Raw genomic sequence first — 27866 nt, 5'->3', positions numbered from 1 at the left:
CCCGCCCCTCCCGCTGCGAGCAGGGGCGCATGCGCAAGAGGGCGCCGCTGCGCTGCCCCGGAGGCGGGGCCGGGCGCGTCAGGTGACGCGGGGCTCGCGCTGAGTGACGGGCGGCGGGGCCGGAGCCGGGGCTGGGAGCGGCACCGGCGGCCTGGCGGGGCGGGAGGAGGAGGAGGAGGAAGAGGAAGAGGAAGGGTCTCGGCCGCGGCCCCGGCCAGGCGCCATGGCGACCACCGTCACCACCCAGCGGGGCCCGGTGAGTGCTGCGGGCGCGGCGGCGCCGCGGGGCCCGCGCGGGGGTATGTCCTCTCACCGCGCTGGCCGGGCGAGGCCCGGCTTGGAGACCCCGATGGGCCCGCCCGGCCTTTGCCAGCGCCGCTGTGGGAGGGAGGCTCCGTGTCTCTCACCCTGCCCCAGATCCGGCCGTGCCGGAGGGGGGAGAGGAAAAGCCTTCTCACGTTCTCCAGGCTGCTGGGATGCGGGGGTGGGAAGTCTTCCTTGTCTCCCGGTTCCCCGCCTGCGAAGAGGCTTTGGGAAAGGGGAGGGGAAAGTCCCTCCTAACTGCGCGGAGTCCTTGAAGCGGCTCTCCTGCACGTTCTTTGTCCAAAGGCATTTTCAAGGAGGGAAGTGCTTACACTGAAAGCCTTCCCAAGGAGGGAAATGCTTGCGCTTGGAAGCAGAGCGCAGCTCGCTGCGCTCGCCGCTCGGCGGGGCACGGTCGGGCCGCTGTCCCGGGAGCTGCCGCCTGAAAGCTGGAACGGCGCATCCCTGGTAGCATGAAGGCGTGCGTGCTGGACGGGAGCTGAGCCGTCGTAAAACCGATTTACCAGCCTTGTGGGAGGTGGTGCTGACAGTTTATTGGGAATATGTTACTGTCTGGTTTTGCCCAGGGATAATCATACCTCACACCGGGATGTTACAACATCAGCTTTCGACAGATGTGCTGTTCCTGTCTGTTCCTCCTGTCTGAAAGGATCTGGTAGTCACTGACAGTATGATATTGCTTATGGTGAAATGAGGGGTTATTAAAAAGCAGTAAATTTACACTGCTGTTTTTTATTATGTAGAAACGGCTAGTTTGAAAAAATTATGCAGCCTTGTGGAAAGAACAGTGAGGTGAATTACCGCTAATCCTGAAAAACTGTGCTGCTGTCACTTATCTTATGACAGTAATATGATATGGTCGTCAATTTCATCCTTTAGAGTGCCTTATTTGTTTTATTTATCATAACTGCCTAGTCTTTCTTGAATGTTGCAAGACATCTTCTAGATGTCTTGTTCTAGAATTTCCCAGGTACTCCTTTATAATCTATTGGCAATCTTTTGTTTTGTAAACTTGACTGAAGCCTGACAAAAGGCATATGATGATTTATCTCATGCAGCTTTGGTTTTTCTGGGCTTCAAGTTTAGTGGGGTTTTTTTTGTGTTGCTGACATTGTTGTACATGCTTTTCTTCCTTACCTACTTCAGAGATTTGAATGTTTCCAAATGAATGAATACATTATGCAATATTAAGCAGGCATTCACAGCTGGGGGTGTTGATATGGTACATTCCAGCCTTTCTTAATTCTTTTCAGAGAGGAAAATAAATTTCTCCTAGTTTCTGTGTATGCAACTGCATTACAAATGAATAGCCACTAAATGGTGCTAAAGGATTGGGAACTGCTTTTTTCTTTACTGCTGGAGAGAACAGTTCAGTCTTCCTGTTTGAACAAGCAAGAAAATATTCAAGGTTGTTTCATGTGGGTAAGAAACTAAAGTGGGTTGTTGCCAGTCTTACACCTGCACTTTCTAATTGTGACACTGCTTACTTGGTGTGTAATTAATATTTCTTATTGCTGTTCAGTTTTTCAGATGAAACAGAATTCATCCTGTCTGTTACTTCAAATACTCTGCTAGAATATAGATATCTCTGACCCTTTTCAGGATGTTATGGAATTAGCGTATTTTCACATTTGTAATCTTGTATGAACAAACCAGCTTTTTAAATCTAAACTACAGCTGAATATGAAAGGACTCTTAAGTGATACCTTTTACAAGTAAGATTACTAATAAACAGTTTGACCAGGCTTTAGATTAAGACTGAGCCACCAGAATTTTATATTTGTGATTCCTTATCTAGCCAGTCATATGCAAAATTACTCTTAATGGTTATTCTCCATGGTTATCCACCATGCTGGCAAATGCATCAGGTTCTTCCAAATAAGGTTAATACCAACCTGGGACTGCATAGACTTCTGCTCCTAATTTCCCTAATAAACACTATTCTGATGAGTAGTGACTCTGATGAGTTTTTTTCCTTGAGACTCTTCAAAACTTTTTACAGGCCCTTGTCAAAAGTCCCTTCCCAACTTTCCTGTAGGCTCCTTAACGGGCTGGAAGGTGCTCTGTGGTTTCCCAGGTGGAGCCTTCACTTCTCCAGGCATAGACACAGATGTCATATGGACACTCATTCTGTCTTTTATTTTTAACTCATACCATTGTTCCTGCCATACTTTGCAGGTATTTTTTTACCCCCTCCTTTTTTCCATGTGAAATCTGCCCCATTTCAGTTTAATGATAGAGATAGCTCTCTTTGTGTTGCATTTCAGAAGACAACCCGGGTCTGTTTTCTCAATGACTTCTTGGCAGACACCAGAAAGCTGCTATAAAGTGCATTCTAACTTTCTTCTATTCCAAACAAATTTCAGCCTGGTCTCACAAGTGCTCCAGCCCTTTTCATGTGCGTTCTTGGTGGATCTTTGCTGGTCTCCCTGAAGCTTTTTGTTTTTCATGTACTGCTGGGCCCCAAATTGTCACAGTGTTCCAGGTGTGGTCCAGCAATTGTTTCCTTTCCTTAGCCCATTGGCTGGGTTCTTGTTGATCCAGTGCTGTTTTCTGCTGCAAGTGTCCTCTGCTCATCCATGTTTTGGTTGCTCTCCACCTCTGTGGAGGTACAGGCAGTCCTGCCAGTTGTTCTCCAGTCTGTACCAGTGCCACAGAATTTTCTGGTCAAAGTACAGGTCTTTGCCCTTGTTGAATTTCATGCAATTCCTGCCAGTGAATTCTTCTGTCTCTCTAGTTGGTCCTGTCCTCAAGTATACCAGTCATTTCTCCCAAAATTTAGTGTCATCCTTAAAACTGATAAGGATACCTTTTGCCTTCACCTTTTGTTGCTGAGGAAAAATATTAGACACATAAGTTAGATTCTGTACAGACCTCTGAACTGCTTCACTTTTAACCAACCTCCAGTGTCATTAACCACTGAACTTCAGCTTCTGAGCTTAATGCTTCAGTCAGCTTTTCATCTATCCAGTAGTCCACCCATTCAGATTGTAATGATCCTGCTTTGATACCTTCTGTGCTTTCCTTAGTTCTGTATTCTTGTTTTGGAGAAGGCAGATGGCTTTTCATTCTTTTAAATCCTTGGTAAAGGCTGGCTATTCCTAATCCCTGTTTGGCTTTTTTCCCTTCATGTGTCAAGGAATGTCTTCCAGAAGCACTTGCTCCATGAATTTCTTAGTGACTGAGGTGAAGCTGACCTGCCTGTGGTTCCTCAGGTCATCCTTCTTGGAATACTGGATGTGGTATTTGTCTTTCTCCTGAGTTACTCTGATTTCCTTGGCTTTTCAAAGATGTTAAAGAGCAGCTGTGAACAAATATCAGCTCTTTCAGGACCTCTGGATGCTTCCTATCTCATACCAATTTTTTCTTCAGTGTGTAAAGCATAGAATAATAGTTAAAACTGCCATTCACTTTTTATTTCTTAAAGATAGTAAAACTATTTAAAGGAGAATGGTCAGAAATTTTTGAGTAGTTAGGCGTTTAAAGCTCTTTGATTTTTCAAAGAAGTTTCACGTTAGACTTCCTTGTTAATTGCTAGTGGAAAACCTTAGTTATGGTTCCCTGAGTGTATTGTGTCTGGGCAAATGTTTCTGTAACATGGGGCATTTGTGGCTGTGTTTGGCTCTGTGTCCCTTTCCCTCCCTTACACAGGTGCCAGTACTTGCACAATCAGTGAGTTGACGGTTCTGACAACTTACCTCCCATTCCCTTTTCCTCCAACCCTTGTTTCTTCTGATCAGGCTTTTACACTGACCCACTTTACAACTCTCTGGCACATTTTCATGTTGCATAAGAAGTAGGAAGGTGAGACTGAGACAGCTCCATCCTCAGTTATGTCAAATAGCTGTAGAATATCACACCATGTTCAGTTTGAAGAAGTTGAGATGCAGTTTTTATACCTGCAGCATTCTACTGTGAAGATTCACAAAACTACCTCTTAGGTGGTTGTAGCAGATGGAAGGGGCCATGTTACTCTATTTATGGATAATCCATATTTTTAAGATGCAATGCTGTCAGTAAAGTTTATTAGAAAGTGACTATAAGGTAGGCTTATTTTTAGTTAGTCTTCTGAATTGTAGTCCCATCCCTGTCCTGTTGCTAAATGGAATTAATGTTTTGTTCTCCAGCTATTGACAGAACACGCTTGAATTTCACATTCTTTCTGAAGTGCCGTTAGAGGGAAGTGCATTTGTTTCAAAGTGATTGTGGAGTAGGATTGGTGACACAAACTTGTCATATATGTTTTCCTTGGTTTTAAAATAAAAACTATGGTTGAATTCTGGTTACGTAACTTTGTATTTTTAATTCAGGTTGGGAGGTGGCAGTTATGTGCCTACTTTTAAATGCTTTGAGGAAGATGTAAATTGACCTGTTTTCTTTACAGATAAAAAGATTGCATGATACTGATTTGTCTCCATCAATATGGAATCAGCTGATAATTAGTATAAGAACATACTGAGTAATTCCCTTCAGTAAGCATCTCTCTAGATACTTTACAGGCTATATCACCAGGACTTGTGAACCAAATATTAGTCAGAATTGAACATAGGAGTGTGTGCATCTCCTTTTCCCCACTCTTCCCTTTTGGAGGGGTTTACCACTCAGATCTTTTGCTAAGTTAGTTAACACTAGATGGTTTTAGTTTCTATGTATGTCAGCTCTGCAGTTCTAGGATAAGAGTGTGGCTTTGTGTGAGGTAACTGAATAACCTAGGATCAGCTTAGCTGCTATAAGAAAACTTTGGTCTCCTTCATGGACTTTTTCCCCTTTGGACTTTGGTACAGAAACCAGTTTGTTTATTTTATTTTGGAACAGATACTGGTTAACATTTGTAAAATAAAATTTCAAAAGTGAAAGCTATTATTAGACTTCTATTGTGAATGAATTCAGCTTTCCAATATCCAGGTGAAGATGGAGACAAAAGAGGCTGTCCTGTTTCTGGGAGTTTGACAGAGGGAGCTTGCATAATATGGAAATGGGATTTCAGGGGTGCAGCTATCACTTTTGACTATGGAAAATGTTTATGATGTCTGTTCCTAGTGGTAGATAGTACCAGATTTGAAACTTCCTCAAGCACCAGGACTGGAGGACCAATGGCATTTACAACACAACCCTGCTGTGTGGTAAATGCTATTTCCTTGCTAATTCTGGGGCCATTTCAGATCTTGCCTAAATGTATTATGTTTTATTTTAAAATTATATGTATTCCAGTGAGAAGGCTGTTATAACATCATGTCTCATTGCCAACCAAACTTAAATAAATTTTCTTTTATTATTAACTTCTAGCCTGTTTTTTCTTTCCAGTTCTTAAAACTTCAGCTGCTTGAATGAAAAAATTTTAAGGTGCTTGTAAGCAAAACTGATTCCCTTTTTACTCTGCTTCCCAATAGCCCAGCAGGCATTCAGTGCTTCCTCCTGAACTTTTCAGATAAACTTCCTTTCTGGCATGTGACACCTGCTGTTGCCAGGATCCTGAGGCTCTCAGATAATCATACAAAATAGTCATACATTTGATTTGGCGAGAGCTACAATTTCTGTCTCCAAGATGCAATGCTGACATGCAGATGGTGTGTAATCTTGAAAAGCTATGTCCTCAAGGCCTGTTAGCATCTTAAATTATGTTCTCTAGGTCTGTATCTGCCAGATACATGATTGAGTAATCTCGTTTGGGATTGCAACATGAGAAATTGCATTGTCTTTTGTCTTGATGAGGTAGACAGTTCTGTATTAAATATGTCATCCACTCTATTTACTTTATCAACACATTTAAATACAGTACACTTCAACCAGATTTTCATCTTCTGTAGATTAACTATATCATGACAGAATAAATAAATACAGCTTAATTGTAAATTTTCTATGACACTTTTTTCCCTTTTAAAATTTTATTGTAAATCTTTGCTATTTTAAAATGAAAATCTCTCTACATGTATTTGAATTGATAATGTTCCCTGAGCGTTTAAAACCTAGAAACAACCCGAGTTGTTGAATTGACAAGTAGTGGGTAGAAACTTTCCCTTTATACTGTAAAGCTAACAGAAAATCCATGGGGAGTGCTGATTCATATTGACTCATGTAACAGAAGTTCCCTATTACTACTTTTTGTCCTGGCTCATTTTCATGATAGACTAGATTTTTAATTCCCACATTGTTGTTTTGAATGTGGTAGAATTTTGTCACCAAGGTTAGTTGCAGGCTGGCTGTGTTTAACACTGGAAAAGCATTAGGACATCTTTATTGCATTGCAGGATTTGGTCCATAGGAAGTCCTGTTTTACAGTCTGTCTTGAAGGTGACTGTGGAAGTGACCTTTCAGATGAAAGCACTGTGCTATGTCTTGGAACAGGAACAATTGGACACAATGTGGGTGATGAATAATTGAAAGAACTGGATGCCATCAGATAGCATATATGAATGTGTTGTAAAACTTAGTGTTTCTGACTTTTGTATGGACTACTTTAATGTTTGGTTGCAGAGCTGCTTTGGCTCTCTGTCCTACTTTTTTCAGAGGCTTATGTCTGAAATTATTGTTTCTAAAAAGGAGAACATTTTACATGAGTTGGCAGTTTTGTCAGTTAATTTGTTCTTTGTTCATACTGTCAAAACAAGACTAAATTCTCCTTAATTTGTTACACTTTGATTTATCTCTTTCCCATTATAAAAGTTTAAAGTCTTCTTTTTTCCCTCTCTTTCTTTTTTAAGGTATTTGTTGGTGAGCTTCCTCAAGATTTTCTGCGCATTACACCAACCCAGCAGCAACAGCAAATCCAACTGGATGCCCAGGCAGCTCAGCAGCTACAGTATGGAGGAGCAATGGGTACAGTAGGAAGACTCAGTATTACTGTAGTACAGGTAAAAATTATGCCATCTTGATACAATTAAGTAATTTAAATAATTAATGCAATTTTAAAAATTGGTGGACATGAAAAGATTTTGTGTTGGAATTTGAGTTACTAAATTACTTGTAAATGGGTAGTAATTCTTAAAGGTTTTGGAGCTTCATTTTTCTGTACATCAGCATTTTGTCTGGTTTCATGTTTCGTTGTTGCCTGGTGCAGCGATTTCCTGTAAACCTTGCTATTATAGCACATAATCAAATAAACTCATTAGGTTTTTTTGCAGTGAAAAAGTTACTCTGAAAACTTCTGTTCAGAGGCTTCCTGTAGTTCCTGTACTTAATATTGGAAGAATATTAGTAATTTTGAGGATATTATAGGGAATTGCAGTTCCCTTATGTATTGTTCCACATCCTTCTCCTCAAAACTGTTCTCCAGCCAGGTGGTCCAAAGTCTTATTGTCATATATGTTGTTTTTCCTTTGTTGAACTTTTGAGATTCCTGTCTGTACACTTCTCTTAGTGTATCAAGGTCCTTCTGAATGACAGTACAACAGACAAGAGATACTCTTCTCTGTTTGTCTAGGAATTTATGCAGATATGCTATGGAATCTTGGCTGTATATTGAGACATGTCGAATTCTGGGTACGAGACTTGCTGTGATATAGTTAATCTATAGAAGATGAAAATCTGGTTGAAATGTACTGTATTTAAATCTGTTGATAAAGTATATCAAACAGCATGCCTTAATTCTGTTACTAATAAACTGGTGGTAGATCAGAAAAAGTTTCTGGGGAGGTAATTTACTGCTTTTTGTTCCTTGCAGATATTTAGGGGTGGTGGTGAGTTAGTCTAAGCACAGCTGATTATCGCCTTTTTTCTGGTGAAGGTTTGATGAACTGTCTAATCCCACAAATTGAGAATGTAGGTAGTGCTTAGATTGGATGCCAGCTTTCTTCTTTTATTTTTAAGTCCACATCTACAATAAACAGTTTGAGACCTTTCTCACTAGCTGCATTGTATAAATTGATGAACCAGCATGTTCCCTGAAGAAGAAAAAGGGCTTTCCAAGCCTGAGGTGCAGCCTTTGTGATAAAAGTAACGAAGTGCACAGCCTCAACTGTTGTGAGTTCTGTAAACATCTTGTCGGTGGGAGATGCCCTGGGGCACCGTGTTTTGTCACTTGTCTTACTATAAAAAGAGCCATGGGCTGTTTAGTATAGGTCAAAGAAAGCGCATGCAAAAAGCCCAACTTCTGCGTAAACACAGCTGTGCAGCAGTACTCAGTATTGTGTTCAGGAATGTCAACACCTTGTTTTGTTCTAGTCTTCTCATGTTACAGCAAAAGTATGTTGGATCTTTTGTGATTCTATACAGCATCTGTTTTTATAGTGATGTTAGGCCTTAAGTTGTCCACTGAATTAACTACCATTAAATGCACATGCTGAAATAAGTGTGTAATCACTTTGAAAAGTATGATCTACTATGACTACTTTACCTCAACTGAACTGCTTTTGCAGGTTGTGCTTTTGGATTGTGTGATATTCTTGAAGATACTGGTTTTCTGTAATTCATCCTTTAAAAGAACTTAAGTGAAAGAGGACAGGCTACCTATGACATTACACTTGTGATTGTATTTTGGAGATCAGATACCCAGGGAAAAATTGAACTTGTTTCAATGTCCTTGTAATCATGTATTTTGTGCTTTGGTATGAAGTAATTTATTTTAGCTACAGTGAAGATATGTATTTTCTACAATAAATAGGCTAAAAAGATGTTCCCTTTTCAAAGTCCCCCAGACACTTAATGGTGTTACTGGTTTATGTTTTAATCTGATTGCTGTTTTTCTTTATTTTTTTAACTCTTTTCTCTCTGTCACAGAATTTAATCTAGTCCTTTGTTCAATATTTGGTTCTTACTGTAAACTAATAGTGATTAACTTTTCAAGTTAATGTCAGTACTATACACTTCCTGGGTTTCTTTTCTTTTCAGGCCAAACTGGCAAAGAATTACGGAATGACGCGCATGGATCCGTATTGCCGAATACGGCTGGGATACGCTGTGTATGAAACTCCAACAGCGCATAATGGAGCCAAGAACCCCCGCTGGAACAAAGTTATTCAGTGCACTGTTCCCCCGGGTGTGGACTCCTTTTATCTGGAGATATTTGATGAGGTCAGAACTGCTATATATTTTTCCTACCCCTCCCCATCTCCGGTTTTGACTGAGGTTTGGGTGAAACCTTGCAAAAAAGGAATGAGTTAGCACGGACAGTTCCTTAGCCATGTTCTCTGGGAGATAATAAGAATTTTTCAGAACTCCAAAAGCAGCAATTCACAAGTCTTTGCTCTTCCCCAAGAATATCAGAACTGTTACTTTTCTTTGGTAGCTGTTAAAGGGGCATTAGCAGGATTGCCTGCGAAGGAAGAAAAGCAAAAGCTGTCTGAGTGCTATTTAAGCTCATCCTGGCTATCAGAATGCCCTGCAGCTTTGTGTCCTTCACTGTCCCTATTAAAAATATCCTGTTGTACAGTGCTGTTTTACTTGAAAATTCTTCGATGCTCTTCTAACCTAGGAAGAGCTTGGAAGCTTTCCCAAGCTTGGAGTTCCTGAGAATGAAACTGTCAACTACAGACTGTGTGTAGTCACAAGGATTTATTAGGAGAAACTAAGAGGCTACAGCTAAGTTTAAAGTAATGGTTTGCCTGGTTTTTTTGCTGCCTCTCTCACAGTGTGTAGTAAAGCATGACAATGCAGCAGCTGTGTGGTCGTTACACAAGCGAGGCTTTTGGATGCTGCTTTGAGGGCTTAGCTGATTGGTTCAGGTGTCTGTTTCATTGCTGCAGCAGATCAGTACTTCTATCTGCTGGACTTCACAGGCTGTCACAGTAAACAGAAGAGGTTTATGTTCATGTAATGGCCCCTGATGTGATGTCATGAGATTCACGCAGGCTATGATGATATTAGGATGCTCTGTTTCTAGAGTGTTCTCTTCAGGTTTTCAGTTTCTTGTTATTAAATATCTGCAATCAATCTGTAATCCCTCTTAAAGTGTCCTTCACCCTTGTTGGGAAGGAGATGGCCAAAATATTTATTGACACTAAAGTAGTTTCAAAGGGAATAAAATTAACAAAGTTAATAGCATAAAACTGAAGGGTCAAGGATAATTTTAAGTTTGGGGTTTCTTTCAGGACAATTAATTTGGTAATATTTTTCAAATTATATTTCAGAGAGCCTTTTCAATGGATGACCGCATTGCTTGGACACACATTACAATTCCTGAGTCTCTGAAACAAGGAAATGTGGAGGATGAATGGTATAGCTTGAGTGGAAGGCAAGGTGATGACAAGGAAGGAATGATTAATCTGGTTATGTCATACACGGTAAGCTGAATTTGGGGTGGGAAGGGAGAAAAGCTTCTTAAGTAGTGGGAGGGAGATATTTTAGACTGAAGTAGATCTGTTGTACCATACTGGGTTTTGTGTGTGTGTTGGCATTTAAAATAATTATACCTAACTCCGGGAATAGCAGTCAAAAATATTCGTAAAGACAAGAAATACTTTGTGGTGAGGTGAAAAATGGGTATTTATCTTGTTTTGCAATTACCAAAATTCAGCTTAATCCTGCTGTTGAGGAGTACACTGAGAGCAGGTAGCTGTGTGTGCAGCTGCAGTGAGAGCTGCATGTTGTGCCCTGGCTGGGGGCCGTGGTGGGAGCCCCAGGAAAGGGACCGTGACCTGGTGCACAGGGCCCTGTGGCACGGGCCAAGGGACTGGACGCTGGCACACAGCAGGAGCTGGTGAGTCTGCAGGAAGACCCCAGACTGTCTGGGTGCACAGACTGTGAGGGTGTAAAACCCAGGGATTCCTTTGTGGGGGGTCCCTCCCTGGAGGCACCAGCTGGAGCTGGAGCTGTTTCTGTGTTTCTGCACCATGATTAAATTATTTTAAGGATCCAGATGTCTGAGACACTGTGGTGGGAAAGCCAGGGCTGAGCTGGTAAGGAAACCCTGTCTGACTGTGAGTGTGGGGTGTGCAGGGAGCCAAGAGGGGCACCCATGGGGTCACTGGAGCCACCCACTGCAAAGGGGCCTTGGTCTCAGCAGTTACACACTGGAGTGGGTGCCAGAGTGGCTCCTGGATGTTCAGACAGGAAAGTTTCCTTAGCACTGTGCTACTAGACATATAAAAAAGAAATCCTCAGCTAAATGGTCCATTGTCATTTCTAAGTTAATAATTTTTTTAAAACTTCGCGGAATCTAACAATAATTTTTTCCCCCTAAATCTTTAAAAATTCATGTGAGTTTAAAAGCAGAATAATGGAAACTCTTCTCTGTCTTAGGTGTTTCTTGAGTACTTCAAATGCTCCTTGAGATTACATTGTTTCTCACTTCCTTTCTTGTTCATTTGGTGCTACTGGTCAGGAACTGCAGACCTACACTGATTTATTTAGCAGGTCATGTAGTGTTCTTATCTGTCACCTTTGTTTCAAGAATCTGTTGGATAACATCTAGCATGTGCAGCCCTGAATGCTTCCTACTGCACATGTATGTAATCAGAAGTTTCAAGCTGCTGTTCATTGCACAGCTGAGAACAGATACTCCCTGCTCTTTGAAATTCACATTATGCCCCAGATCTGAACAGATGTTTCATTACCCCGGGGAGAAAAGAGTTTATAATTAACCTTGAAAACTGTCTCCCTGTGAATGTACTGTTCATAATCAATATTTTCAAGGATCAAACCGAACTGAAATATAACTGAAGTTATTGTGGTAGTAAAAGGGAATGGAGTTAATTTGATATTTTGTTTAAAGCACAGTTTTACTTCAAAAATAATTGATTTAAACTAAAATTTTCTTCAAGGAGCAGTGTACTGCTTTTAAAAATAAAAAATAAGAATAAAAATCAGATTTTGTCTATTTAATTTGTGATATATGTTGTATATTCATTTCACAAGACTAAGGCATGAAAGCTGATTAAACCTGTATTTTAAAATAATGCATTTCGATAACAACATTTCATCACTCTTGAGAAAGGCGAGTTTGACATGATGCGTGTTTATTGATTCTCAGGCAAATTAATTGCCATTGGAAAGATGGTAGTTCAGTTAGTTTGCCAGAGATTTGCTTAATATAGATTAGCACTCAGCATAGTCATATTGTACTGTTGAACATAGATTTGCAATGTTTGTTTGCAAACACTTTTAATTGCTGGCATTTTTTGGCTATTTCCTGAGTTGTTCTAATCTGTGCCTTTTCTGTCAAGTCTCTGCCAGCTGCCATGATGATGCAGCCCCAGCCAGTGGTCCTGATGCCCACTGTATATCAGCAAGGAGTTGGATATGTGCCTATAGCAGGTATGATTTCTCTACTTGAAGACTATGAACCTTCCAGATGAAGGGTGTAGCAGAAATAAATACCAAATTACTCCTGTTTTTTCAGAATGTAAAGGAAGATATAAAATATTTCTCCTTAACCACTTTTCCTATTACATATTTTTATGAGAAGAGGGAACAACTTAGGTACAGGTCTGCCTTCAGTCTTGTACCCTGTTTAATAGAGCTGCATGACTTTGATTAAATGGATTAAAATGTCTATCAAGCTGTGAAGGCTTCTCTTTTTGAGTATTTATTTTATACTTCGATCAGGTCTCTGAATAGCTGTGTAGCAGGCTGCACTTGAGTTTACATAAATGGTGGCAAGCACGCCTGAAGCTGTTTGCACTTGAGAAAGCGCTTCAAATGAATTGTGCTGTCGGAGCTGCAGCTTCTGTAGCCCACAATGGGATTAATTTTTCTATGATCTTTGAAGATGCTTTGTTGGAAGGGAACTCACTACATGGCATGTAAAGTATTCACAGCTCAGTGAATGAAAAATGTTAGGGAGCTCTGAGATAGCTCTTTTTGATGTATTTACATAACTGCAGCAGGTATTGTCAGTGCTTTTGGTTGATTCAAAGAGAGTTTTGGATTTGTAGAAAAAGATGTGTTAACTTATGTTTTGTAATTTTTCTGTCAAAGATGGAAAGTTTAAAGAATGTAAATAAGTTTGAAATTGTCCTGCTTAGGGAACTGATTAGTTCAGTTGAGTTTGTGTTTCACTTACGGCTCTTAAAACCCCCAGTTTATTCTATGGCTGTCTATTCAGTAATATGTGTACTTTTCAGGGAACGTAAGAGATAAATTCACATATTTTTAACTTTATCTTGTGATAGTGTCTGTGGGACATAATTAAAGTGCTAAGGGATGACACAACAGGTACACACATTTAATTTTTCTTCTGTAAGACTAGGAGATGATTGAATTTAAAATGACTAGGAGATGATTGAATTTAAAATTCCATTCACTGTAAAAACAAACCTCATCCATAGAAGACTGGATATGTAAGTTAGGAATCATACCTCCTGTTTCATTTTTAGAGTTAAGTTGGAGCCAAATATTAAAAAGTTGGGCTGCATGCTTTATTCCCTGATGAAAACATGCAGTTTGCTTCATTTTAGGTGTTTTTTATCTCTGTAGTTTAATTGTCAGATTTTAAGTCTTGCCAGTGAAGTGCTTTGAACCGGAGTGTACATTCCAAAGCGTGATTCTGCTGTGGTAAACCAGACCTTCTGTAGTGAGCTTCAAACACAGTCATCTTGTTTAAAGATCTGATAGGAAGTGATAACAAATTTCTTGAATAGATCAAAATGAAACTATTCATATTACAGAATTTCTGTGCCAGAGTATAAAAACAAGACATGAAGCAGAGACTAGTTTCCTGTATAATTGAAATTAGACATAGAACTTGGAGATAAAACTTACAGAAGACCTTCAAACTTGCTATTCAAGTACTGGATGTTCAAATCATTATAATCTGTAAATTATTTATCTTGAGAATGTTTTCTATTTGGGCAATTGAATAAATAACTAATAATTTGCAAGTGATAGTAATGTCTTACATTTTAGCAGCTAAGAATTTGGAGTCTATATGGTGGAGCATTGCCCTTCTACCAAGATCCAGCATGTTTGTTTTAATTGCTGCTATAATACTATTCTGTGTTCAAATTTTTTCCTGCATCTGTGACTTGTATTTTTAAAGTATTGTAAAGTTCCACCCCTGGATTTGAACCCTTCTTTTGTTCTGGGAAAGCTTGAGTGTACTTCCTTGACTTCATAAATGCCATACTTTCTACAAGCCACCTCTGACCTACATTTGGTATTTTTTACTCTCTTTAAATATTACTGTGCTTTGTGTTTGCTGTTCTAGAATTTCTGTGGACACCATCAAAATTTCCCAAAGCACTGTGAGTTCTAAAGCTTTGACTTACTCACTAATCAATGACCCACTCATAATAATTTGATGGATGTTTAGGTTTGCAGTTGGAAAGTGACTTGGCTGCAGAATACTTCTGCTGTTTCATACATTTAATGGCTTAATAAAGGTAATTTCAAATTATAAAAGGAAACAATAGTGCATCTTAGAAGACATCTCGGAGTGTTTTTAAATAATTTCTGTATATTAAACTAGATGCTCCTTCTGAATTCTGTAAACTATTTCAGGGAGGTGTATGCAAGGTGCTGGCCTTCCTTGCACAATTGAACTGCTTGTGTCTTCTGGGCCCACTGTGTTTGCACATTTCCTTTGTACCACTGTACAGTGTTTGCTCTCTTCCTTTTGAGACTGCTTCAGGAAGGGTGATGCAGCAATATGCTCCTGCTTTGCATATTTTTAATTCAGGTTTTTTTACCTGTGCAGCTAAATTAATGGAGTCAGTAAACAAGTTCTGCTTTTCCTTCTGAGGAGTGGAAGAGCATCATTTAATAGTTTATCATATTGGAAATGAAGGGGATTCTGCTGTAGTAGACTGTCAGAATCAAAGCCTTATCTATGATGGAAATGGAGTGAGTGGACTAAACTGCTTATCCAGGCAGTTTTAACAGTTACTTGTTAACTGTCTAAAATAACTGTGCTTTAAAGAGGGGTGGTTAAGTCAAATTCAGGTGTGTCACAAACGCCAAGCTGTTTTTCTGGATCTGTTCAAAACTAACTTTCTAATTAACTAGCCTTTTAATTAATGCTGAAGCAGCTGATTACCCTCACACTGTCATACAAGCTGAGGTAAACAGTAGAGACAAGCAGGTAATCACTGTGGTAAGCAGATGCTCATTTCGTCACATTCGGTGGTAGATGGAGCTGTGTTAAGAACAGAAGTGGCCATAGTATATTCTTGCACCATGGTAATTAATTGCAAAATTTTTTAAATTGAAAACTTCTGACAACAGCACTAGCTGTTGCTTAGAAGCTATAGCTGCCATAGGTGATGTACCTATGGAATGGATATGCAAAAATTTGAACTTGTGAACCCTGTTGTTATAGAAGTTGAGTTTATCTACCACCTCTTCCTGTTTCTTTTTCTAAAGATTACTTAATATAAACTGTAGATTATTTTGATATACTAGTGCTTGCAGTGTCTTCTTGTAGTGAAGAGTACCAGAGACAGTGAGCTAAAAAAAACATTAGTTCAATAAGCAAGTTATATTTCTTAAAAGCTAAATATTCATGGGATAAATAGGAAATTTGCTTTTACTTATTTTATAAACTCCCATGTTAAAAAATATGTTAAAAACCTGTATGTTTCTGGGTCCTGTCAGAGTCAAGAATCTCACTTTTCATTGAGGCAAAGTTGTGTGTGTATGCACATTGTTCCTTTAGGTGTCCTTATGGAGAATCATGGGTTAGCTTGTGATGTTACTGGCATTTGTTCAGAGAACCATGGATGTGTGTTGTCCTTTGTGGTCTGTAAAATATAATCCTTGTTGCAAAGACTTACTTATTTTGGTAGCATTTCCTCTGATTGTTACTTCTGCTTAAACAACACATTTGGAAACTTGTTCAGGGTGCTGAAGCAACTTAGATGAGCAACTGAATCCTCACAGCATTTAGTTTTGTAGTGTTAGGTAGTTTAGGTTTTACCCAGCTGCTTCATTTTATCCAGCTTTCACCTTTGGAAGTTAAATAATTAATATCCTTTTAAAAATAGATTAATATTTCTTTCCCATGTCTTATTCCTTTCCCCTTGTCCCTTCATTTTCACCTGTCTTTAGGGCTTGAGTACTTTGCTCTGGGTAAGTTTCCAAGCTCTTTTCTCACTCCCATCCTCATTGACTCAAGAGTCTTTGCATGAACTCACCTTAACAGCTTTATTTGTTACAGCAGACTGTATAACAAGGTATTGCCACTGGATTGGCACAGTAGAACAATTTAATGCCTCTTCTACAAATTATTAAAGCTTCTCTAACCTGTTGGAAAGTCTTTAAAGGCATTTGTTCAGCTTTAAGCTATAATGGTTAAACTGCTGATGACAGCGTTGATAGATATAAAGTGATGTTAGAATATTCTTCTGAAGCTGTTGTATGTCAGTGAGCTACACTAGGTGATAGTATTGGTTTTCTAGAAGAGAAGCAATTCTTGCAATTGTTTGGCTACTGCAACATTAGTGGAGAAGCCGGTAATGTCATGACTTTTGGTAAACTTGAATGCAAAAAACTGAGTTTTGCAATCACACTTAGAAGACAACCTGCTAATTGCCTTAGTCTTAATTGCCTTAATTAATCTTCATATAAGCTTTCTTTTTAAAAAGTGACACTTTTTTCATCAGTGCATATTTTTAATGCACTTCTGTTTTAAATCCATGTCAATTAAAGTACCTGACTAGAACTCTAAACACAAATCATATTACAGGAAATCAATCTTCCTTCATTCTAGACTTCTTTGACAATTTTGATTTTGAATCATGCAAAGTTGCTGTGACACCGCTATCTTTGATAAAAGCATTGGTCTTCAGTCAAGTACATTCAGAATCATTTCTTGATGCCCTGAACTTCAGAAAGATGCTGTCAATAAAACTGTTGTGGTTGTCACAGCATATTTGGTTTATTCAGAGTAGTGGAATTTTAGCATTTTTCTGTTGTTTCATACACTTAATTTTTCTAGTAGTCTGCAAAGAAGCGACATTTTAAAAAATGAGATGTTATGCATATTTTAGTAGTGAGATTTTTCCTGGAGCAAATATCATTAAGACCTATTTTGTTTTTTAGAAAAGAGTTACCAATTTCTTCATTTAAATGAAAGAATTCATGCTGAGAAGGTTCCTGAGTTTACTCTGAAGGAATCTATGAATGGGACAGAATGATAATGAGTTAAGAAATTAAACATAGGGCACTTGACTTAGAAAGAAAATAAAATTACATGTGTGTAATGCCTTGTATGCAGTTGGAAAAAGTTTACCCTGTTAATTCTGCTTTGATGCTTTCATTGCTGCTTGTAGCAACTGACTTGCTATTGTTTCATGTATTGGAATGTCACTGCTTATGCCAGCATGTTTGCCATTGCCATTTCACTGAATTGGAAAACAACACTCCATTCTTCTGATTTATAACATGTACCGAATACCTGAGAGTAAGACAGGAGTTCTCAATTCCACTGGTAGTGGATTCTTACATTGTTTAGTTCCAGTTTTCACCTGTCAGTGATATGAGGTTTTTTAACTTAAAGCAGCTTCTACTGAACATTGATAATTTGGAAGCTTATTATAATTTTCTCTAATGACTGCATGTATGTGTCTTTTTGCTAAATTTCAGTGCAAAGTTCTTTAAGTTTATGCTTAAGTTTTACTTTCTATTTTGTAAATCAGAAATTATGGATGCTTTTAGTCTGAGTGCGGAATAACCCTTAAATACTCTTAAATTGGTATTTGTATAGCTTGAATGTTGAGTTTCGTGAAAAGTAAGCTTTTATCATGGAGGTATTTATTAAAAATCTGTGATACTAACTCCATTTCTGTGCAGTCTAGTTGTAGACAGCATAAGCTAAAATTATAAGAGCTGAGAAGATGGGTTTTGAAAATCCTTGGTGAGAAACAATATGGACAAGACAATTCTTGTGTCTTAAATTGATTATTTATATTGGAAATGCTTTTTGAGTTCTGCCTGTCCAGATGTCTGGTTTCATAATTTCCTATTTTTGATGAAAGCAGTAAGGAAAACTCTGTTCTAGTCTTGATTTTATTTGGGCACTGATAAGACACTGAAACAGTATTGGTAAGCTGTAGGATGCTGTGGTACTTGAGCAAAGAGCCTCATGTTTAATTTGGATTAATACTTTAAACTGACCTCCTGTATGGATAGTTCATACACTGTTTAGGCTGAGTGTTGGATAATCTTGGGGTGTTGATGACTTAGTAAAAAATCTTGGGAAGTTTGTTAGAAGTAAAACATAACTTCTGTTGCTTGATTCTTTCAGGTGCTTTACAACTTCATTTTTTTGAGGTCACACATCTTCTTGTGCCTATTTTAAATGCCTCCATTGTTTGTAGGCAGTGTGAGGAATGAGTTGAGGTTTGTTGAAGCTCTAGAAGAGGCAGTGCAAAATGCTGCTGGGTAGTTGGGTGAAGTGTATTTGCAGTGTTGATGAGGACTGCACAGTTGTTTGCCTCCAGGATGTCTGATGGGCTGTGTGTTCAACCACATAGTGCCAGACAGAATTCCAGGGACCATGGTCCAAAGGCCATAAAAAGCTGTGGAACCAGGGTTTAGGGTGGTGCAGAAAAGGTGACAGATACCTGTGGTAGAGGTGTGATACAGATGGCTGGGCAGAAATATGGTTCCAGTGTGCAGGTAACAAATTTGAGATTATGACTCAGTATGAACCTTTTTGAATAGATGCAGCCTGTGTATTAGACTTAAAGCTTCTAGGTTCCTTTTTTTTTCCTTCTAATAAAACTTAAGATGATTAAAAGGCAAATTTTAAAATCAAAATTGGAGAACATAGATAAATAGGGAGGTGTTTACAAATCAGTAATGGATCTCTTCAGATAGGACAGAAGTCCAAGTTGAGGAGAGAAATAGAAAAGAGTACATCGGGTGAAATCCTGGTTGCAGTGCTCGCAGTCACACTATATTCATTTAGAGTACCTGGTCAGCCAGAGTTGATGTTTAGCTCATCCAACCTTGAATGTGAGTTATAGCATTTTTATGCTGACAGAAGAAACAAGTCACTGGGATGCTAAAACATTTTTACATGTTAAAGTGAGTATAGACATTTCTGACTAAATAGTTAGAGGGAAAAAAATTTTGAAGAGACAAGGTAAGTATTGAAACTGCTCTTTGCTCTATTTTTTAGATGTTAGGTCTGAGTAGAAGTAGTATAATATATATAATTGCAGTATTTTCAGTCACATAGGTACTTCAGTCATTATGTTAAGAGGGATGAGGCTACAAAGAGGCATTCTTGAAAATCATCTTGTTTATACGTATGCTTTGTTGTTACAATTTTTGAGCAGTTAGTCAGAATTCAATAGAAGATAAGCAGCTTCTCATCTACTCCTGGGCAATATATGACAGCTGGTTCTCAATAAGAGATCTTATTTTGAAGATGTAAAATGGTGATGATGCAAATAGTTCATCTTTTGTTTACCTTACAGAGAAGTGATTAAGGTCATATATAGAAAGCAAACAGGCAAACTAAAAACTTTGTAAAAGAAGTGAGTTGTTCAAAGAAAATGTGTGCCAAATTAAAAAAAATCCAAAACCAACACTCAGAGAATCTTAAGAAATGTGAAGTAAAGCAGTAAAGTATGTGTCTGACAAAAATTGGTAGATCTCCCATATATGGGGATGTGAAAATGTTAAATTATATGTTAAATCTAAACTGGCTATTAGGTTGTGTAACAAGGCTTTTGAAGATCAAATGCATAAAAGAAGCAGAAATTATTTATTTTAAAGAAGCAGAAAACCTAGACTCATGTGTGCAATTAAATGATAATAAAGCTATAAGTATGTAAGGTAGTTCAGGAAAACCTAGTTGGAATGTGAGACCATAACAGGTGAAGGAAGTTTTGCTTTCCGAGGACTGGAGGATAGCAAAGTGAAGTTTCAATTAAAAACATCTTTGAAGTAGCCATTTTCTCTATTGTATAGAATGATTAAAACCCAGGAAGACTAGAATGAACTGCTTTAAAGCAAATATGTAACTAGGTAAACTTTAGGAGGAAGTGACATGGTTGTGTAGGAAAAGCCTGTATGTTAAAATTCATAGGTATTGGAGTACATCAGAAAGAACGGTGTGGTCTGTGTATATCACCTTCTCAGCTGCATTTGTAAAATGCTATTTCCTAAGATTCTTCCTATCAGATGATATTCTGATACAATAAAGGTAATCTTGTGGTTTAATATCTATTTTTAAAAGCCGATGAACGAATAAAAATAGGTGATTATTCATCTAATTAAAGGAGTTGAATCTGATGCACCTCCTTTGGTGAGGTGCATCAGATTTCTTATAAAAGTGAGTCCTAAGACAATTTGTCAAAACAGGAACCCTTAGCAGTTTTCTAAGCCTCTCTGACTGCCACAGGTTGCAGAAGGATCTCATTGTAATAAAAGGGAAATAAAATTATTTATTAAATCTGGTGGTAAAGTATGTGTAAATGATAATTTTATTTAATCTTAACTAATACTTATTTGGTGACAGTTTCTCAATTTGGTCATTACTGTACAGGAAGGTCTTTGAATTATTGTAGACTACTTTATAAAAATATCAGGTGAATAGTCTTTGAAACAGTGCATAAAATGCTTGAAAGCAAATAGAGAACCAATACTGGAACTTGGTTCTGTCTAGCTACAGGTACTTCTTGCCCTACCATAGAAATTCTACAGGAGAACTGCAGAAGCTAACACATAAAGGAGTGGGACTAAGATAATCAAAGATCTGAAACTACATAGAGAAGAAGTGAAATACACAATTTTCAGAAGTGATAACAAAAAATGTAGATATTATCTGTTTTCAGTTTTATACTAAACAAAAGGTAGTGTTTTCAGCAGTGGTTCTATGCTTAGTGACAGAAGTTCTTATATGATGAAAAAAGGATTTTGCCTAGTAATTTCTTTTAACAGGAATAGGAATACTCATTTTCTAAAACTCTGTAAACTGCCAGTGCTTTATTTTACATGGATGTACAAGAAGTTAATGAAAAATGACAGGTCAGATGAATTTTGTCCTTTGGAAGAGAGATGAACAAAGCAGTGTGTGCCTCTAGAGGTGTTGCTCTTTTGCCATGTAGTGACTTTGAATGCTGGATGGAACTTTAGCCAACAAAAACATCTGCTAAAAATTGCTTATTTGTGTGGTCCAGTCTCCTAGTGGACCAAAGTACTGCTTTCCTTTGAATACGCTGGAGATTGCATTCATTGTCTTTCTAAATATCAGCTGTGTATATTGCTGATGTAAAACCATTTTTTCATCACAACATAAATACACTGGGAACTAAAATATGAGGTGGAGAAACCAACCACACCTTTCTGTGATGAGCTTAGTGTTTTGTTAGTGAATTGTGTGAACCTGTTTAATGCAAGTTGTACCTAATTTTGAACACTACCTGTTGTTGCCATACTGTAGTTTATAACTTCTGGAATATAAGCTTGGGTTGAGAACCTGTTCCAGAAAAATATTTTCCAGTTGCAACAGTGTAGGCCTAATCTCTGCAATCTTCTTCCTTCCCGGAGTGCATGTCAAAATAAATAAATGCTGAAGTTGTTGGGTTGGGACAAGTCATGAGCTGCTTTTGTCTTTAAAATCACTGGGGTTTTTTGTTGTGGGTTTGTTAATTTTTTTTTTTCCTTTTCCCCCCTACTCATGTATGTTTTGTGGCTTGCTTTCTTCTTTTTTTAACCTGTAGGGATGCCTGCAGTCTGTAATCCAGGCATGGTCCCAGTGGCAATACCACCTCCTGCGGTCAACCCTCAGCACCTGTGTAATGAAGAGGACCTGAAATCTATCCAGGACATGTTTCCCAACATGGACAGGGAAGTAATCCGCTCAGTGCTAGAAGCTCAGAGGGGGAGCAAGGATGCAGCTATCAACTCCTTACTTCAGATGGCTGAAGAATCATAGATGCCCACTTCCTGTATAGTCCCTGTCCTCGATGCCACTTATTTTTACTTGCCAAGCCAGGGATTTAGCTAGAGGAAGAATTTCCCAACAGCTTTCTGTTAGTGCATCGTGTGTGACAGATTGTACCCCTTTTCTCCTTGGACAGTTGGATTTTCTTCTTTCTTTCTCAGTCTGTACATACTCAGTTTAGCTTATGTCCTACAATAGAGCAGTGAAGCATCTTTACTATCAGCTGTGCCCTGTGTGGCTATATTCTGATGGGATTGGGAATAATGCTGCTTTGTTTCTTTCTCTCCCCCTTTTCATAAACTTGCTCTTACAAAGTAACTCTATGCAGTACAAGATTTACTAGTGTTTGTTAGATTGGGAAAAAAAAACTTTCTGTGGAAGGTTTGCTGTTTAAATACAACTGATTTGTTAAAAGTATTTAGGTTTCCGCAAGCAGCCTATTTTTGCCAGAAATTAAAGGAGAGACCCTTTCTTATCCTGTGGTGTTAGTTATTACTGTGATATATTCACACCTTTTAGATGGAAGATTTTTAATTTAATAAGCTAAATTTCTTAGGTTATACTGTTGATATTTGTAATGGGCATCTTCTATTCAATCTAGTCATTGGGCACTAAAGTAATATATTATCTGGTGTGCATTTGGGGCTTTGTCCTCCCACACAGTGTTGTTATGTTTCTGTAAAATCTTAGGAGGTAACTTTTAATTCATACAGTATGTATTGCTGTAGCAGAGAACAGGACTAAGCCCAAATGTACTCCTACAGTTAATTGCACTCTAACTATTACTTCTGCATTCCCATGGCTATTTCAAAGATTAAGTGCAGAAGTAAAGATACTTATACCTGGAAAATGATTGAAGCCGTAAAGAAGTATTTAAGATGTTGTCTTATATTAAAAAAGCAGATATCTATGATCTGGTTATAAAGCTTCTTTCTTTATACCTATGTTTCAGCAACGTTACTGCTTTACATTAGTGGGAAAATTATTGTATTTTTCCTGTAATAAGATGTAAGCACGAAAAATAACTTCAGGGTCTTAGAATGGCATTATTAATTGCTCAGTGACATGTTAGACTGCAGCTGCTGTAGTCTGTTTATTATTATTTGATGCAGATGGAAATAAAATTCTATGTGAGAGACAATTTAACATATCTACTTTACAGTCTGATCCTCAGAGGAGGTGTTTGTATTTATTGTTAGTGTCATTTTTTCAAGATTTGATTTTGGAGCTGCAGAATCATACAGTTATGCACCAGTTACACCTGTCGGATGAATTTCTGTGGTGTCCGTTTTTGTAAAGTAATGCACTTTAAATAGTCTGCACCAATTTATTTTTCCAGTGATGTGCAATGTTGCTGTTTTGTCTCTTTAATGTTTGATTTCAAATACTTTCTACAATAGCCATAGACCTTTATATTTTCAAGAGTTGAAATGAATGTATGCTTGAAATCTAGGCTTTTGAGTGATTCATGAGAACATTAAAGCCAGGTTTGGAATAGAGAATGACAACCCATATTCTCTTCTTTCCCATATTTTATTTTATCTCCTGTGCTTAAAATATTTTCTTTATTATCTGATGGAAAGCTGATTTTATCCCCCCAGCCTACATTCAAGTAGCCTTTAGGTAGCACTGGCAGTAGAGCATGAATATTTATTTTTTTAATCATTGAAAGTAATAGTGAAACTTTTAAAATACAGCACCAAAAATTATCCCAGTTTCTGACCTTTTAAAGCTGCCTTTTCATAGTGTACAGTTTTATGTTTTGTTATGAATCCCTTAACATCTTAAATTTCTCATTGAAAGCATGTGTCTTTGAACATACTCCAATTTGATTTTGAATAATGAAATTCAAGGCTATAGTTCTTGTGCTGTAGTTGAAGAATTGCGAAGCTTTTGTTTTCTAAAGTTAAATGGGTATTCTTCAAGAAACTAGTCTTGCCCCTTCCTTACAATCATGGTAAATTTTGTGATTGAGTAGGTGTAGAGGCATTTGGTCTTTATAAAAGCAGAGTGTTTTGTGTCATCATGACCCAAAAGGATGAATGTTGGTAAGGATTTAATGCTTTGATACCTCCACGATGAGTCCTGTGCTCAAACTTCTACATAGATAGCATGAATTGCTAGGGATGGATCAATTCAGGGAAAATGTACGTATTTAAATTTTTATATTAAAATGATGGGATTCATAATACAGCTTTTCATAAAAGCAAGTGGTCATGGTTCAACTTAATGGCTGGTAAATTGTACTGCATCCTATTACAGCTCCATTTCAAGCACAGAACAAAACCACCTTTCAGTCCTAACTGCCAGGAGGGGTAAGTGCAAAAGTTAAACTAGCCAGGTTTATTCATAAACTGACTCTGGCCTCTGAGGGAGACTCCTGTTCTTAGATATATTTTTAGTGTGTATTTTTTTTCCTAGGCAAATGTTATGCAAAACAGGGTACAAAAATGAGTTGAAAATAGTATATGTAGGAGCAGTATGGCCAGTAGATGGATTTCATTATCTTACACTATACTTAAACATTGTTCTGTGGATTTTTTTTGTCTTTATTTAATTAAGCATTAGAGATGAAACTCTTACATCAATATGTGCTACTTTCTCTTGTTAAAAAGAACAAAGTGATCAGCCTACTCAGCTTTTCAGCATACATATCCTTCCAGTTAAGCTGTTTGTTGTTAGGTTTGAATTGGAGAGAGATGAAAAAAGGCAGAAGGTGTTTACTTATTTTAGGGTCTGTGAAATTAAGGTATTGGAACTGAAAGTCTGGTTTTGTATTTAAAACAAACAAATCGTCAGTCATGATTGTAGCTTTTGAGAAAATGCTAATGGGGTAATACTGTGTTTGATGCTGCTCCTCTGCTCAACAGCTTCCAGCAGCTTGGAGCCAGAGCCAGCTGTGTAAGACAGGCATCTGCTAAAAGTTAGTGCTCTCAGAATAGTTTGAGTCCTGCCAAGAGCCTCAACTTGCTAAAGGTAGGAACATCTTTTGTCTAGGTAGATCCTTGCAACTTCTGTACTGCTCTTTGCATCTGCTGATGGTACTGAATGGGTTTATTCCCCCCTTATAAATGTTATTGCCTGTTTGGTTGATATGTAATACCCTACAGAGGATGTTGTGTTGCTGTAATTATTCTGAAGACATTGTTTCTCTGTATTGAGGTCCAATGTCCAAGTATGTTTCTTGCACTCTAAAGTACATTAACTTTTTCATTCTAATTTAATAAATGTACCATCTGAATGAAAGTGTATCATGTCTCTGTTGGAGAGCACCACAGTGTGAGTCTTTGACTGATCTAAAATTCAGGTATTGGTTACTGTCTTCTGTTCAGTGTTGAACATTGGTTGGCAAATTACACTACTTCTTAATGTGACCATCTGGTGGGAACAGTAACAGCAAATGCTCAAAAGTACTTTGAGAATTCCTCTACAGGTAGGTGCCTCTTTCTGACACTTCTAGGGGCTGCTTTCTCAAGGAAATATGCTAATGCTGCAGGTCTGGAGGACAGAAGAAGGCATTAGTGAGGCTGCATTGTTTGAAGGACAGCATTGGAGAGCAAGGGAGGAGGGAAGAACAGCACGTGGGTATGGAGGGAATGCTGCAGTGTGAAGGACTGAGGACTCTGGATGGGAGTGTTGTCCAAGTGAAATGGACCATGTGTGCTATTCCAGCTACAAAAAGAGATGGCTTTATCTGCTAACATATGGTAAATGAATTTGAAAGATTTGGTTTGCATAGCATTTGCTTCCAGTACTGTGATGGGCAAAGGTATCTGGGGCCCTCTCTCACTTAACAGCATCACCATGCACAGTTATAATTGGGATTATTAACCAACTGCTAGTCTGAAGTATTACTGTGTTATCAAGCTAATATTTTGGGATTTACTGTCCATTCATAGTGTGCTTTTTCTCCTAATCAAGAGTTGGTTCTTTTTTTAAACAAATGGTAGTTGAGAGGAATCTTTCACAGCTGATTTTTCTTTGATTTATTTCATTAAAGTATTGAGTACCTACTGTGAAATAAAACTATATTAAAATTGTGCTTTTTTTCTAGCCCTTGAGTATCAGTTTCTATCCCAATTTATCTTCGAAGGTTACAGTTTGTTTTCACATTTCTCCATTTTGCTGTGAGAGATAGGAAGAGTGAAAATTAGTCTACTTTAAACAAATGTTGGTGTTCTTGTGGCTGCTGAAGCATCTATTTAGCATTTTGTATTTTTATTAACTTTTTCATTTCAGTGTTAATCAGAGATGATGTGTGGGGGTATAAAGAGAAATCAGTATATTTTGAATTATTAAAACATTACAGAACATCAGTTTGAGCAAGGCCTCTAGAAGAAATGCAAGTATGTTTTTTCTTAGAATAAGAAGGAAAAATGAAAATCCATATTAGCAATCTTCTCTGCAGTTTTGAGTTGTAGCCTACTGAAGACTTGAGCTTTCTCTTCTAGATCCTCAGGGAGTTTAGTCAGAACCAAAGTTAATCTATTTTCATGCAGCAGTATATTTTAGAAGTATTTTCTTTACTATCTTGCCAAAAAGCATAATTAATTTTGTACTATATACTTGGGTTTTACTATAACTTTTGAAGGAAAATTTGCATATAGACAGGAAAAGTGAATTTATGGAAAGCAAGTAGATTGAAAATTATCTGAGCTACATATGTTTCCATGGATGAGAGAATTATAAAAGTACTACTGTTTGAAGTATTCAAAGAGTTCACTTAGAACATGTTTTTAAAACATTTCAGTGTATGAAAAAATGACAATTTTTATAAGTTTAATGTATTTACCATTGAAAAAGAATGAAGGATTATTCAGTTTATTTTAAAATTATCTCCAGTTATAAAATAACCAGAGTGAATGAAAAAGTACACTTTCCGTGTCTCTGCAGTCCTTGTTTCTCTATGGATTATCAGGAACTTAACACTCACAGGGCAATATTTTCTGCTTTAAATTTGTTAACTCTGTAATAGTCATCAGTTTAATGTGGAGTAGAGTGGGGATAGTGGTTACAAATTCCTGCCTGATATGGCCAGGACACTCCTCTGTGACTAGCCTACCTTCCCAGGTGCCCTTGTTTAATAGGTACAAGGCTCTGCAAGTGGAAACCAAATGATGAGGACAATGGTTCATCTCTGTAGGAAGACTCACTAAGGTGAAGTTCCCCTATGCACTGTGTTGAAACTGCTTCCAGAAAGAAAGAAAGATGAGGTGTTGGCATAGGAGACCCTCCAGTGAGGGGAACAGAAGGTCCAATTTCCTGGCAAGCCCCACTTCATAGGGAAGTCATCTGCTTCCCTGGGGGCTGGGTTAGAGATGTGATGGCGAAACTTTCAGCTCTGGTACAGCCCTTTTGATATTAGCCATTATTGCTCTCTCCTGTAGGCAATTACGAAGTTTGCAATATGAAGGCCAAGGATGATCAGAAGGGGTTTCAGGGCCTTGGGACACCTGGTTACTATGGGATCAGGAGCATGAGTAGTGTTCTCCTTTATCCTAGTTGCAGGGAATGGTGAGGGAAGAAACATGAACCAGCAGATGGATACTTCGAGGCAACAGCTGGGGTACTCCTGTCTCAGACAGAGAGAAGGATCTTTGCACGAGGGTGCAGTGCTCATTGAAAGAGCATTAAACTGGACTGAAGGGGAAAAGGGCTAAACCTAGGCTTGCTGGACATAAGCCTGGTGGCCACACACCAGTGTTGGACCAGTGGAGTGTTAGCAAGATCCTTCACACTGCTCTGTGATGTGTGAGTATGCTGGAGCACATTT

General features: G+C 38.2%; 1 protein-coding gene across 2 annotated transcripts; it reads left to right on the top strand.

Annotated features, from left to right (window-relative positions):
* TOLLIP (toll interacting protein) lies at positions 1 to 25339 on the top strand. Of its 2 annotated transcripts, XM_068193898.1 has the most exons (7): positions 1 to 256; positions 7026 to 7175; positions 9151 to 9333; positions 10389 to 10541; positions 12423 to 12513; positions 16243 to 16263; positions 21870 to 25339. In XM_068193898.1, the coding sequence occupies exons 1-7, from the start codon at positions 224 to 226 to the stop codon at positions 22082 to 22084; spliced, it is 846 nt and encodes a 281-aa protein (XP_068049999.1). In that variant the 5' UTR covers positions 1 to 223; the 3' UTR covers positions 22085 to 25339. The 2 variants fall into 2 exon arrangements, with proteins under 2 accessions (XP_068049999.1, XP_068050000.1); XM_068193899.1 differs by lacking the exon at positions 16243 to 16263.
* Positions 25340 to 27866: the final 2527 nt, after the last annotated feature.

The sequence above is a fragment of the Anomalospiza imberbis genome, chromosome 6 (genome assembly GCF_031753505.1).
Source record: "Anomalospiza imberbis isolate Cuckoo-Finch-1a 21T00152 chromosome 6, ASM3175350v1, whole genome shotgun sequence".
Classification (NCBI taxonomy): Eukaryota; Metazoa; Chordata; class Aves; order Passeriformes; family Viduidae; genus Anomalospiza; species Anomalospiza imberbis.
The sequence above is the reverse complement of the archived record's forward strand: the minus strand, read 5'-3'. Positions and strand labels throughout refer to the sequence as shown.

Bases quoted from the DNA above. Each gene is read 5' to 3' on its own strand.
- TOLLIP (XM_068193898.1), top strand. From the start codon at position 224: ATGGCGACCACCGTCACCACCCAGCGGGGCCCG. The intron at 7,176-9,150 runs GTAAAAATTATG...TTTTCTTTTCAG, and splicing joins TCAGTATTACTGTAGTACAG to GCCAAACTGGCAAAGAATTA. The intron at 10,542-12,422 runs GTAAGCTGAATT...TTTTCTGTCAAG, and splicing joins ATCTGGTTATGTCATACACG to TCTCTGCCAGCTGCCATGAT.